At 35.7% G+C, this 14,470-nt stretch overlaps 1 protein-coding gene across 1 annotated transcript; it reads left to right on the forward strand.

Moving 5' to 3' along the window:
• Nucleotides 1–1,568: 1,568 nt before the first annotated feature.
• LOC131040206 (pathogenesis-related protein PR-4) lies at nt 1,569–3,706 on the forward strand. The gene is made up of 2 exons (XM_057973076.2): nt 1,569–1,938; nt 3,383–3,706. Exons 1-2 carry the CDS (start codon nt 1,660–1,662, stop codon nt 3,596–3,598), a joined length of 495 nt encoding a protein of 164 aa, XP_057829059.1. The 5' UTR covers nt 1,569–1,659; the 3' UTR covers nt 3,599–3,706.
• Nucleotides 3,707–14,470: the final 10,764 nt, after the last annotated feature.

The following is a 14,470-nucleotide window of genomic DNA, read 5'->3' on the forward strand; positions in this document are numbered from 1 at the left end:
TTAAAATTTTGAAAAAAAAAAATCTTATCTTGAGCCTTTCAAACTCATGACAAGGTTCATTTAGTTCAATGAGAAATTCTTGACTAAGTATGGTATGGGATTTGTTTAAATGGGAAGGGTATGATGTTGGAATTAGTTGAATCAAGATGAACTTTCATAGCCGAAGCTATTCTAGCTCCAAAACAGACATTTTGTACAACGTCATAGCGACGTGTTAGTCAATCACAGCTGTTTATTGCAAAATTGACGATGTAAAATGCGCGATTAACACGCGTGTTAGTCAATCCGTACTGTCGTTTTGGAGCCAAAATAGACGCGTCCAACTTTCACAAGTCATAATCACACAAATAAGTTTAATAGATATTTTTGAAGAGTTAAATAAAATGTATGAAGTGTTCTTGTATATATAAATAAGTTTGATTGATATAATCAAAGAGTTCAATAAAATGTCCAAAGTATTCTTGCATATATAGAGAAAGTAGTGGAGTTACGCAAGTAGGACACAATGACTAACTACCTCTCAAATGATGCAACACTTGCAAACTCACTTGACAAGTGTTCTAGCAAGTGGCAAGTGTGCATGCAATAATTATCTCAGAAAGTGAAGGCAAGTACCTCAATCACATGAGGTGAAACAAAACAGTAAAAGTTTCTAAGTGGAGACTTAAGTAATGTGATTAGGTCAAAATAGAAAGTGTGATTAACAAATTAGTTGGGTAATGACCATATTTACATTGAAAATATTTTCTCCCTCAAAGGGTGAGCAACATTTTCAACACTTGCAACATTAGCAAAAGACCTCTGACCACCAATTGTAGAAGCCTTAACTACTCCCACAATAGACACCAGAGGAGGGGCACAATCTTTGAAAGCCCAACATCACTAGTAACTGGGTCAAGGGCATCTAAATCCCCAAAACCTATGTCAAAAGTAGGGCGAAAATGAGCCCACATTGGAGAGTCGTTTGAAACATGTTGCAATAGGGTGCCTTCACAACATTGTTCAAAAGACAAAGCTCCATAATCGCTTAGAGTAAGAGAGCCACCCACAATATGAATCTCACCATGGACATACGAGACAGCAATCACTTCCAATATTTTGCAGCAGCTTATTTGGCAAGTCCCTTACTTATAACTAAACTTTCAAACTAAACTTTCAATGCCACATCATCAAATATGATGTCACATCAGCATGTCTTTTGTGAAGGTGTCCAAAAAGGCCCAAAAAAAGTGAGACTAATACTTGTACACTAAGTCATGCTTTATTGGTGCATTGATGTGGCATCACGTGATTTGTTGCTTTTTACATGAATTATGGATAGTCAACATCAAAACTAATAACTTTAAAGTCATAACTATTGATACAATATTATTTAAAATATTGATATTAAATCAACAAATATTATAATAACTATTACAATATACACAACTAATGAACAGCACAATCAGATCTTCTTACCTATTGACTCTTCTATAGATACATTTCAAGTCAAAGTCTATAGAAAGGAAGACTTTCGCCTTAGACTGGCCGGGTTGTTTGACCCCGTTGCAAAACATATCCTACCCTTTTTTCTACACAAATTATCAATGTTCAGCTCAAAACAGTCTGCAGAACTGGGAAAAACAGGTTTTCCCATAATCTTATGGCAAGAAGAAATTGATGTATTGTAAGATGGAGAATAAAGTAGTGTTAGTGTTGACATTGGGTTGCCTAGGTTTTCTGGCATTGCAGGTTAAAGCCCAACAAGCCACGAATGTGAGGGCAACATATAATCTTTACAATCCTCAGAATATTGGGTGGGATTTGAACAAGGCCTCTGTTTACTGTGCCACTTGGGATGCGGACAAGCCCCTCGATTGGCGCAAGAAATATGGATGGACAGCTTTCTGTGGACCACTTGGCCCAACCGGACAAGCCTCTTGTGGCAAATGTTTAAGGGTAAGTAATTAGTCTAGAGATCTAAAAGAACAATTGCTTCCTATGGTAGTGTTTTTTTTCCTATTGGAGTATATTTCTTCTCGTGTATATTGTATAATATATGTTTTATTGAATTGTTTAAAATTTTGTAAACTTTTGAATTAGATTATGTGAATTTAATTTTTGATTAATAATTCAGATCATATTTCATGAATTATTATGGAGATAAGGTGATTTGTAACATAATTCTCTTCCGTTCAATATGTCAATGAAATTTTCACAGTTTATGATTATCTTATAAAATTTTGAATTACTTATGTAAACTTATTTTCTTCATCAACATCACACTCTATAATCCCTCAATGGATTGAGATAATTTGTAACACAATTTTCTCCTGTGAAAGATATCAACTAAAAACATAAATTAGATATCAATTAAAAACATAAATTTTCACAGTTAGCTTGCAAACATAAGAATCATGTTTGCCTTACGCTTCCAAATCTACCGATGAATCCTTTGGAAGGGCAACACAATGATCAAAATTGCTAACATCTTTTGATTAACTCGTAGTTTTTAATGTATCAGATTTTTTGTGAATACTACAGTGGATAAGGATTTTCCTCCTTTTATCACTTTGCCCTCAAATTTTGGTAATTGAGGGCCACAAACTGTATACAAGAATTCTTCATTTGTGTGCACCAAATGTCTCAAATGAAGTCACTCCAATAGAAATTGGAGTTGGAGTAGTTCACAGAAGGAAAGAAAAAGTGTAAAGAAACAAAAGGAAATAAGAATCAAAAGATTGCCCTGAAAAGGATTTGGAAATTGGAGGGGTGGAGCATGGTGTTCATAAGGAGGTTGGCATGTTATAACCTGGGGAAGGTGAACTACTCATTAATCTTTGTCATTTTCAGAACCTCAAGGGAGGGTACTCAGGATTCTAGAGTTTCGGGATTGGAAGGAAGTCTGTGATCAATGTGAGCTTTAGTTCTTTATCAAATTATAGAATTCAATCAATGTTATTAGATTTTGACAATTTATTCGAAAATTATTTGTAATTTTTGAATTTAATTGTGTGAGAATTTTTTTAATCATCAATATTTCAGATCACGCCACAGAAATTAAAATAATTAAACAAAACAGGCTCTCTTTTTCTCTATTCTAATCTGAGGTGGGAAGTTTGTCAAAGATCTTGTCTGCTAGGGATCCTCTAAATTCCTGGAATCTGATGATTCAGGGGCAGGAGTGGAAAAGGGAAAATGAATAGAAAGCAAATCCTTAATGAAAGTTGGTATTACTTAGGAGCATTTTGGCTTCAAGCAACCTGTCAAGTCAGTCTACATTAATAGTTCATTTGATATTCACTCCATTGAATCAATTTACCTGCAGTATTATAATTAGGAGGATATCTAAATCTGCATTTTATATTAATTTGATTGATTTCTCTGTGGTGTTAAATTGCAGGTGACAAACCGAGACACTAAAGCTCAGACCACCGTGAGAATAGTTGATCAATGTGCCAATGGAGGCCTAGACTTGGACATTAATGACTTCAACAAGATTGACACCAATGGCAATGGATACAATTCTGGTCATCTGCAGGTGGATTATCAATTTGTTAACTGTGAAGACAACATAAAGAAGGTCATATCAGTCAACATAATACTAAATATAGAATGAAAAGACAGAGATGGGAATAATGAACCATGAATCCAAGGATAGTTATAGTTATGGGTTCAATTATGAAGATAATATTGATTTTATGTGAGCTATGGTTTTACAGTTGAGGAAGTCAATTCTGAGATATTTCTTTTAGTTTTTCATTATTTTGTGTATATTGGTTTTGAAATGATAAGATTAAGAAAAAAAAATTTCACAAATATATTAAATAAATAATTAGAATCAATTAGTAAACCATAATCATTATGTCTACAACTTTTTCTTGAAGATAGATTGGCCTACTATACCCATTATTATGAATTTCATCATTAGAAAATGCAATTCAAGATATGATTGGAGGATAATGCCTCACAAATTTATTAAAATGAAAAATCATGAGAAGTATATTCATATGTTCTTCCTCAATAGGTTCATCTTCCTCAATCACATCCACTTTGTTGGCTTGAGCATGATGAGCGAATGGGTTTGTATAGATTTATAAATTTTGATTAGGAGAAGCGAGCAATTATTTGTCTCCATCATTTAAATACTTTACATGTATCACATCATTATCTATTGGATCTTGATTTTTTTATGTCTCAGATGTATACATATTATGTATTACCTCTTGGATTTTATGGAAATCAAGAAGGGTAGGATGGTCTTATGGAGGATATGAAGATCTATACTTAACTAAAAAGGGGGTAAAAATTTATTCAAACACAAAAGAAATACAAAGCACAAGCATTAAGCAGCCATGTCAATCTCGACTAGGTGGTCCAACTTTTGAGACAGATCCGGGGGTAATTGACCTCTATCCACAATGATCCAATTGTAAATTTGATCAGAGGCCCATTTGGCCAAACAGTCTAACCAAAGCTAAACGTCAGCATACATCATCTAACCTTTGCTTATTCAACAATGTCACCACCAACCGAGAATTGAATTCGCGGTTCTAATAAATTTTAACTTAATATTGCCTACAATTGCACATGTTTATGAATGAGGTATAACTATTCAAATCATGTTGCGAGTAGTAGACTATTATAAAAAACCCTTTGGAACTCATCATCCAAAATTTCATGGTGCATATTTTAGTAGACAAGGATTGAAATCAAATAACATAATCATGAGATCTCTCATTAGATCCTTGTTTAAATTCTATGATTTAGAAATATTCACTTTAAGATTAATTTTGAATTAATGATAAAAATAATAATCCCTAAGTAGTAATGTTGTATAAATACAATAAACTAAAATGTAGTTATATGTTATCTATCTTCCTATAGTGTCCTAAATTGTAGTCGCCTACAATTTTGTTCTCACCTAGGCCTCATTTTGGCCTTCCGGTTTCCAAGGCCTGATTACAATGCGGATTCTTCTCACATCACTTAACCATTTTGCATTTTCATCAATTTCCCAATTCGACCCCATTTTTGGAATCTTGATTTCTAGGAACCAAAACGTAAAACACCCTGGTCCCAAATTAGGACCAGGGCGTACCACGCCCTAGGCCTTTTAATTGGGCCCCAAATTGCACCCTCCTAACAATCATCATCAATGAGTAGGAATTTGGATCATGTGTTGGCCTTTTGCAAGAATTCAATTTGATTTTTGACAGTCAAGTATAAAAGGAGGCCTACCCCCACTACTCATTTGACTGGAAAATCCGATGAAAATTTCCGACGAAAGATGCATAGTTAGATGTTTCATTGAATAATTAAAATTTATCCTAACGTTCGTCGAAATTTCGACGAAAGTTTTCGATGAAAATTCATCTGAATTTCGACGAATGTTCATTGAAATTTGTATGAATGTTTTTTTAATAAATAAAAGTGAGCTTGACGATTTAAAAATGACTAATTCGATCATCAAATAAAATACACAACCAAATATTAGATTTATGCTTGGACAATAGTTATATATATGTATGTATGTACATGTATACGTATACATATATATATGTGTATATACACATTGTGTGTGTGTGTGTATCTATATTAATAGATATATATTATTATTTTATATATTTTATGTGTATATTTATGTATATATAAATATATATCTTTAATATATATATTTAAGTTACACCAAGTTATGGGTACTTAACATCATGGTCCCACACCGTGATGCTAGTCATAATTAACTATTTTAATTTTCATAAAAAACTTCCAACCACAATCCTAATGTGTTTGTAAAGTGGAAAATTGGACCCTACTGACTTCTCACCTAGGAGAGAGAAAGGAAGTCACTAGGATGATTTTCACTTGGGAGAAACTTTACATTCAAAAGAGGGGCTTGAATCCACTAGATCCAAATCCAAGAGGAACAAGGATGTAAATTCCAAGTGGATTGCAAAGGTTGGAAAGTGATTTGCCCTCTTTTGTAAATAGATATGTTGACTTGTCGACTATGCATAAAAGAGAGATAAAATGAATTAAATGATGAGCTACCGGTTTGGGATTGCATTGTAATTTTGGATCTGACATATTCAGAATGATACAGATCTACCTTGCGAATTTCGAGAAAATTTATCGAGACCATGTTGAAAGTGCACACAGTCCTTCAAAAAATCTACGCACCAAAAAGGGTTTTTTCATCTCTGCAAATGGAGTCTAGACCTACAATTTCAATTGTGCACCTGCAACCTACACACAAAAAAGAAGGGGAGAAGGGTTGTGGATAGGGGTTTTCCTCAGTCAAACCCCGGTTGAGGAATCAACCTTGAAAGAAAGTAATTGTAAATGCTTAAATGTAAATAATGGAAATGTATACCTTGTTGATCTGCAAATGATGGTGATGATTGCTTTGCTTCTTGAATGTAATCACAAATGTTGTATGAAATGAAATGTAACATGACAAAACCCTAACACACACCCACACATGCTTGCAAATGAATGTTGTAATGTTGCTCCAATGGATGAATGAAGAAGACATGTGAAGAAGAAGAAGACTTGAATGTTTGATAAAGACCTTTCGCATGAATTTTGCTTATTATCCTTTTCTTGCCTACTCTTGCCTATCGTGTATTTGGTACCTTATCGAATGAGGGAATTGAATCTTTTATACATGCCCAAGAGAATTAGTTTTCATCCAGCAAAGGTTGACCAAGAAAGATTGAAATCCCTGAAGAGAAAATTAAGCAAAAGGGGCCAAAGGGACCCATCTTAGGGCCTCCCTAAGGGGGAGGAAAAGGGCGCAATGCCCCTGTCCTAGGGGGACAGGGGTGCCACACCCCTGTCTTGCCCTATCTTGGGTCCCAAATAGGGTCTAAAAGTAGCATAAGGGCTGAAACGGGAGGAGACTTGGGATGAAAGTGCAGAGAGAGGTCTCAGTCGAATGGAGAGATGCAGTCGCAAAGGTGAGGGCTTAAGATGTGGTCGAATTTGCGGGGGTTGCAATTTTAAGATGTTACATTTAGCCCCCACTTTAGCAGGAGTATGGATTACGCCAATACTACCGATAAAGTAGAAGAGGAAGAGAGATAAATATGAGAGATGCAGAGAAATACCATGAGGAGTATAACACATCACTAATCTTGAGGAACAAATCCCCCAATCTCAGGATCTTAACTCACTCAAACCTATGGAAGAGCATACAAAACAAAGAAAACAAGACCAACCAAAATAAGACAAAGCACAAAAGACACACAACAAAGATAAGGCACACAAGACCACATACCAACTAGCTGACTTGAGACCTCAACACAAATGTCTCAAACAACTAATTGAAACACAAGGACCAATGTCATCACATAAACACCAATAATCACATGAAAGAGAAAAGCTGACATCATCCATGAACCATCAATAGTAAAACTATGGGTTCATGAGAGGAAGGAGAGAAAGGACATGAATACACACTTTGGTGATCCATGAGAAGAAAGGAGAACAAGAGGAAACCATGGACATCTCGCCCCTTGAATTAGGTGATCCATGGAGAAAAAGAACATGGAAAACTAGCCCCTAGAGTCTGTCTAGGTGATCCATGTAAGGGAGGAAGATGAGAACATCATTAGTTCCACCCAACCTCATGCACATGTGTGCAAGTGAGGTTTGAAGCACCTCATAGGAGTCTATGCCTGAGTATAATACAACCTGTATAAAATGTATAGTACAAATGTCAAGAAAGGCGTGACATCTCACTCTAAGAGACCATACTCTGGTTCTGAGAATAATCACCCTGTATAAAAGAAAAGTGGTGACATCTTTCTCTAAGATGTTGTGTTCTGGTTTCGAGAATAACCCATTGTATAAGGAGGAAAGTGGCGACATCTTTCTCTAAGAGGTTGCCCTCTGGTTCTGAGAATGACCCATTGTACAAGAGACAGGAAGTGGCAACATCTCGCTCTAAGAGGCTATCATCTAGTTCCAATAATGACCCACTATATAAGGAAAAAGTGGCAACATTTCTCTCTAAGAGGCTGCCCTCTAGTTCTAAGAATATCCCACTATATAAGGGAAACAATGCACAAGAGAAATATAGTACAAAAGGAACAGTGTGGGTACCCCCCCACTTAAGATGTCAACATAGTTTAATGTCGATATCTTAAGCAAAGTGGAACAAGGATACCTACATTCAACACAAAGAGGATATCCTTTACGCAATAATGTCATAAATCCAAGCAAGAGAGGGTATACTCTTCAAGCAAGGGTAAGATAGTTGAAAAGAGATATCTTGCTATGAGTGTAAAAGAGATCCTTGGAGGAGAAGAGATCTTTGTTCAAAAGACATCTACCCCCAACAGGAGTTGTCTTAGACAAATATTGTTAGATAGTTCCAATAACCGGAAGACAACTGAGAGGGGGGGTGAATCAGTTGTCATAGATTACCGGAACTATTAGCAATTTAAAAATTTAATACCGAAACCCAAAATACAAATACGAGAATGCTTAAACCAAATTTCGGAATAGCAGTTGTAGACACCTAAAATTGTCTTGTCTAATTAAATAAATATTTTTATTTAATTAATTATTTAAGCCTAATTCTTCTATTAATTGAATAAATATTTATTTATTTATTTATTTCATTAATCCTCTTTTAAGCCTTTCCTCATTTAAATAAATACATTTATTTATTTAAATTATCCTTCCCCTAAATTAAATAAATACTTTTATTTATTTAATTGATCACATTTCCTCTATTAATTAAATAAATATTTATTTATTTAATTAATTCATTAGACTTTTCTAGCTATGGCACATGTCATTCATCTATTTGTTGAACACAAAATACCACTGGGAGGGGGGTGAATCAGTGATTTCTAACTTTTTTGACTTTCAAAATAAACTTCAGAATGTCAGTTATTCACTTAAACACTAACCAATCAAACTGGTAGAATAAGAAAGAAGGCCAAAGAGATCATTCACACAAAAGAAACTCTCAACACTAGATTTATGAGGAAAACCCAATGTGGGAAAAACCTCGCTGAGAAAAGTTGTTGGAGACTACTGCTCCAATCCAGCCTCACGGGTAAAACACTGAATTACAAAGGTTTTGGGCACCAACCCCTGCACCAAGCTTCAACTTGGCGATATATATTGAAATACAGTTTGAATACAATTAGGGCTTCTTGTTGCAAATGAATTCTGCAACTCTTGATCCAATAACTCACTGTCAGTTGACAGTCTTTTCTCCTCCACTGAATCTCACACTACCGGTTGTGAGATTACTTTCTTTGATTCTCGTCCTCTATTATCTTTCTCTCCCTCTCTCACACAGTATCTCAACACTTTGTGTGACATTTGGATGTTGCCTGCTCTGCCACACCTTGTTCGTTAGGCTTAAATGCAAAATTGTAGCTATTGTTAGGATTCCCACAGATACTGAGAGGGGGGGGTGAATCAATATCTAATCGGTATATAGAATTTTTTATCTTAAAACATGCAGAACATATTAGAACAGTGTACCGGTATGCAAGAAATAATGAAATAAACAGAATTAAAAACATCCACATGAAAAACACACCATGACACAAGGATTTAACGAGGAAACCTGGTGTGGGAAAAACCTTGGTGGGATTTGTGACCCACAATATCCACTTACTGGCCAATAAGAGAATATTACTTACAAGAGGGGACTGCACATGCAAGAAGGCCAACTGCCTAGAGCTCACTGCTCAATGGGAAGTCTCACTGACTTACAATGTGGATTATACAAATCCAATATCTTAAACTACTTTACAATAGTATCTATAATGCCCGATCCAGTACCAGTTGCTGCTCTGCTTCTTACATAAACCCTTTAACCTATATTTTGCATAATAGGTCTGCCTTAATATTTCGCTTACTTTACTTTCTTAACTTCGTTTCAAAATGTCTACAATGATCTCTTTTATATATAAGAGTCATTTTACAACATGCCAAGTCAGCTTACAAAGTTTTTACAATAATAAACAAAATATAATATAACAAAATCCTGTCGGCCTCTGTGCTGGTATACTTCCTTTCTTTGTGTCGGTGCTGGTGTCTTGAGTGCTGGTGTAGAGTGTGATCATTGATGCCGGTGAACTATCTTGCCGGTGTAATGCCTTGCCGGTATAATGCCTTGTCGGTGCCATCGGATTGTAAGGTTGCCATCAATGATAAATCATTCAATCACCTACAATGTCTCATTGGAGTGTGCATATGCCAACAATCTCCCCCTTTGGCATTGATGGCAACACTCATGAGAAATTTCAAAAAGTGTATCCAAAAAATGTGAAGTCCAAAAAGTTACCAGAAATGTGTGCTCCCCCTGAGCATATGATTCCTGTGATATTTGAATTTTCTCATACCACTACTCCCCCTTTGGCATCAATGACAAAGGTTGTCAAGATGTTAGTAGAGTTTGTAGTTTCAACTTTGTAACTGAGTAGTTACAATTTGAAATAGATGCACCAAAATCAAGTTTATACTCTCCATAAACTTTTTACTATCTCTTATTGTTGTCTCTGTTCTTTTAACTATACCAGTGAGATGCTGCAAATGCTCTGTCGGTGTTTTCTATCCCTGTATCAGTGCCTCAAATAATTCCTTCTGTAATGATGCTAGATAGTCCAATCTTGGACTCAATTATAATCTTAGATGCTTTTCCTTATTCACTATTCTCTCTTTTTCTCTTTCCAATTTAAGTAATTCTTCCTCAAAAGTTGTTATCTTCTGTTCAAAAACTGATAATGTATCAGGTGAGTTAACAAAATTATTTGCAAGTTTATTGATTTCATCCTGTGCCTTGCTCATCTTCTTATCTATATCTACAGTCAAAAAGTTTGTCTTACAGGTGTCTTTGTATAGAGTTTTGTATTCTTTCAATAAATTACACAGTTCTGGTAGAAGTGTGTCAAAATCTTTGGTACACTTCTTTATCTGCTCATCAAAGAATTTTTTCTTTTCAATTTCCAATTTGTCCTTCAATGTCTCTTCCTTTATTTTCTCGGTGTTCTCTATGACATATTTACACAAGGTATCAAGTTGTCATAAAGAATCTTTATTGTCTATATTACAGTTAGGAGCAATTACCTTCAAAGTTGGTATTGTGTCATCTATTGCCTTATAAGCTTGTGAGCTGCAATCTATTATCTTTTTAATTGAATCCAATAGTACTTCAGTCACATTAGTTGATTTGTAGCCTGATGAGGAACCTACATTTTGAGTACCGCCAGTGGAAGTAACCAATCTTGTATTGACCCCTGGTAGGTCTATTTGTGTTTGCATTTCCTTGAGCAATGGTTTTTCTATTTCTCCAGTTGCCGGTGGCACTGTTTCCTTATGAACCTGTTCCTGTTTCTATTGTTGTTCCTGTTCCGGAGCCTTTTTCTCTGTTTGTTGCATTGTCTCAGTCTGAGTCTAAGTTTCTACCTGTTGCTCTTTGTCATCTGTCAGTTTCTCCTATGTGTTATCAGTTTGCTCAGCTACCGGAGGCTTACTAGCCATGTCAGTCTTATCAGTTGTATCTTTATCTACCACAATGTTGATCTTTTGAGTATCAACATCCACTGTATATAAGACTTCAAGATTAGGATTGACATCCTCTACATCCATATTTTCAACTATCGGTTGATCTTTTGTAGCTATTGTTGTTACGGGTGGAGTAATCAAAGGAGGTGGGGGTAAGTTGTCTTTAACCTTGATACTGGGTGGTCCACCAATTTTACCTTTACCCTTGTCCCTTTCTTTCTGATATACCTTTATAGGTTTGTGGCTAATGTATTCTTCTTGTTTTTCTTTTTCCACTAGGAAAATGTCCCATGCATTTTCTGTCTCCTCAGTCACCTCATTAACTCTTCCAACCATTAAAGCAATGTGCTGGTGTGCAGTAGAAAATACTGACTGGTTGGCTTCAGCAATTAAGTCATCAATTTCTTTGGGTGAATTCATCGGGTATACAACAAGTAGTTTTTCTATCTTTATTTTCTTGTCAAGTTCTACTACTGCTTGTCTCCTTGCTTCCAGTCTCTTAAATAGTTCATCTGGTACTTCATCTACTACTTCCATAAAAAATTTCTTATACACATCCATATGCAATATAACACTGTTTTCTACTTGTTCTTTTTCATCAGCTATCAGAGTGTCATATAGTTTCTCTATATTCTTCAATTTCCCTTCCTCTGTAATTTCATTCAACAGTATGTCAAGAGGGGCCAAGTCCTTATTTGTCCTCTTCTTCTTCTTGGGTGTCAGTTTCTTCTTCTTTGGTGTAGCCTTTCTTACCAGAGATCTCACTGCTTGTTGTTTTTTTCTTGTCCTCCTAGGTGAGGGTGTGGTTGCCGGTGAGGGATCTCTTTTCCTTACAACTCTCTTGAAAGTTACAAGCATGTCATTCTCTAAAGATGTGCCTACCGGTGATAGGTGAGTTTACGGTTGTGGAGGTGCTAATGTTGGTATTTTGGTATGGTTTTGTCATTGATGTCAACACCTGCTAAATACACCTACTTTGGAGATCCGGCAACATTCACCGGCAATCAGTAAACTATTCAACAATCACCGGTATATAGTTAATCGGCAGGATATAATGTTCACCGGTACCTGCAATGACATGGAAGACACTTGGTAATGTCGAAGACATCATGTGGACACTTTTCCTTGAAGTAATATCATTGCTATATTCTTATTTGAATATTTGCTTTTACCGGCAAATAGGTCCAGGTTATCTAGGGTTACACCGGCAGGTTTATCTTTTCCAGATCAACATGACACGCTATGGAGATGATTTATTATTGTTGTAAATGCATTAAGCCGACATGTTCAATCGGTTATTGCATCGGATATTATATTATTTGTAAAATGTTTATTGTAATATCTTGTAGAGCCGACCTACTAAAATTGGTCTTAGGGTATGGTATAAATGTAAGATCTTATTTGAAAGATCAAGTGTGGAATGCAAAAAATAATTATAAGAAGGTATATGCGAGATTAAAGAGAGGTATACATGAAGACATCATTTGAAGATGAAGCTAGGTTTTTGTAAAAGCATATCAGCATTACACCGGTACTGAATCCAGCATATGAAGATGCTATTTTGTGCAGTACATTCTCATTGGATTTAACCATCCATCTGTAGTCAGTGTGACTCCCATTTGTGTTTGAGCAGTGAGCTCTAGGCTATTGGCCTTTCTACATGTGCAGACCCCTCTTGTGCACTTACTATCTGCAGTAGTATCATCTGATTGTGGGTAAGGTTTCCCACCGTGGTTTTTCCCCTTACAGGGTTTCCACGTACAAATATTTGTGTCATGTGTTGTGGTTGACTTTGTGCTTATGTTTCATGCATTTATTCTTACCGGTACAACATTTCCTGTTAACACTATTTACCGACACAATTAATTGTCTTACCCGTATTAAGCAATAAGTTGGTTAATAAGATTTTGGTTTGAATTTATTAGACAACTAATTTACCCCCCCCTCTCAGTTGTCCCCGGGACCTACAATTGGTATCAGAGCTTTGGTCCTCTTTTTTAGAAGTTTAACAACTTGAGGAGATCCAATGTCTACTAATTATTTTAGGAAGGATAGTCCTAAAATCAATGGAACCAACTATGGAATATGGAAAATCAGAATGGAGACACATCTGAATTGCATTGGTAAAGACATCTGGGAAGTTACTAAGAATGGTTATACTGCTGCTGTAGCTGGTCAGCCTGCTCCTATTACTTTAGGTAAAGATGAAGAAAATGATTGCAAAGCAAGAGAAGCACTCTTGAGCGCATTATCAGATCAACAATTCATGGGATTATCAGATAGATCTACTGCAAAAGCTATTTGGGATCATTTGGAAACACTGAATGAAGGGGATTCCACAGTCAAAATTGCAAAACTTGAAAGCTTCCGAGTCAGGTATGAACATCTGAAAATGGAAGAAGATGAAAGAATTTATGCTTTTATGGAAAGAGTAAATGAAATTGTTTTAGGTATCAAATGTTGTGGAGGAACCTTAAGTGAAGATGAGATTGTTTCAAAAATCTTAAGAGGTTTGCCACCGGCATATAAAATGAAGGTTACTGCTATTAATGAGTTGAGAACAATGCCTAATACATCAGTAACTAGGGATACATTGATTGGAAAACTTTTAGCTTTTGAAATAGAGGAATTTGGTCTTGTTGCTATAAAAACTGATTTGGCCTTCAAAGAATCAACATCATCTACTCCATCTTTTGACAAATCAAACTGGAGAGCCTTTTATGCAAGAGAACTTGAAGAAACCAGAAAGGAGAATGAAGAGCTTGAAGAACTTGAAGCACTATTTGCAAGAAAAATGCCAAAAGGTCCAATTGGAAGTAAGTATGAAGGTAAAGCTCTTGATTTAATTCACATTGATTTATGTGGTCCGGCTAGAACTAAAAGCTTAGAAGGTGATAGATATTTCATGCTAATTATTGATGATTATTCTAGAATGTGTTGGGTTACTTTCCTCAGG

Source organism: Cryptomeria japonica, chromosome 5 (genome assembly GCF_030272615.1).
Source record: "Cryptomeria japonica chromosome 5, Sugi_1.0, whole genome shotgun sequence".
Lineage (NCBI taxonomy): Eukaryota > Viridiplantae > Streptophyta > Pinopsida > Cupressales > Cupressaceae > Cryptomeria > Cryptomeria japonica.

Excerpts from the sequence above, each read along its gene's own strand:
- LOC131040206 (XM_057973076.2), top strand. The coding sequence starts at position 1,660 with ATGTATTGTAAGATGGAGAATAAAGTAGTGTTAGTGTTGACATTGGGT. Across the intron at positions 1,939-3,382 it reads CTTGTGGCAAATGTTTAAGG|GTGACAAACCGAGACACTAA; the intron begins GTAAGTAATTAG and ends GTTAAATTGCAG.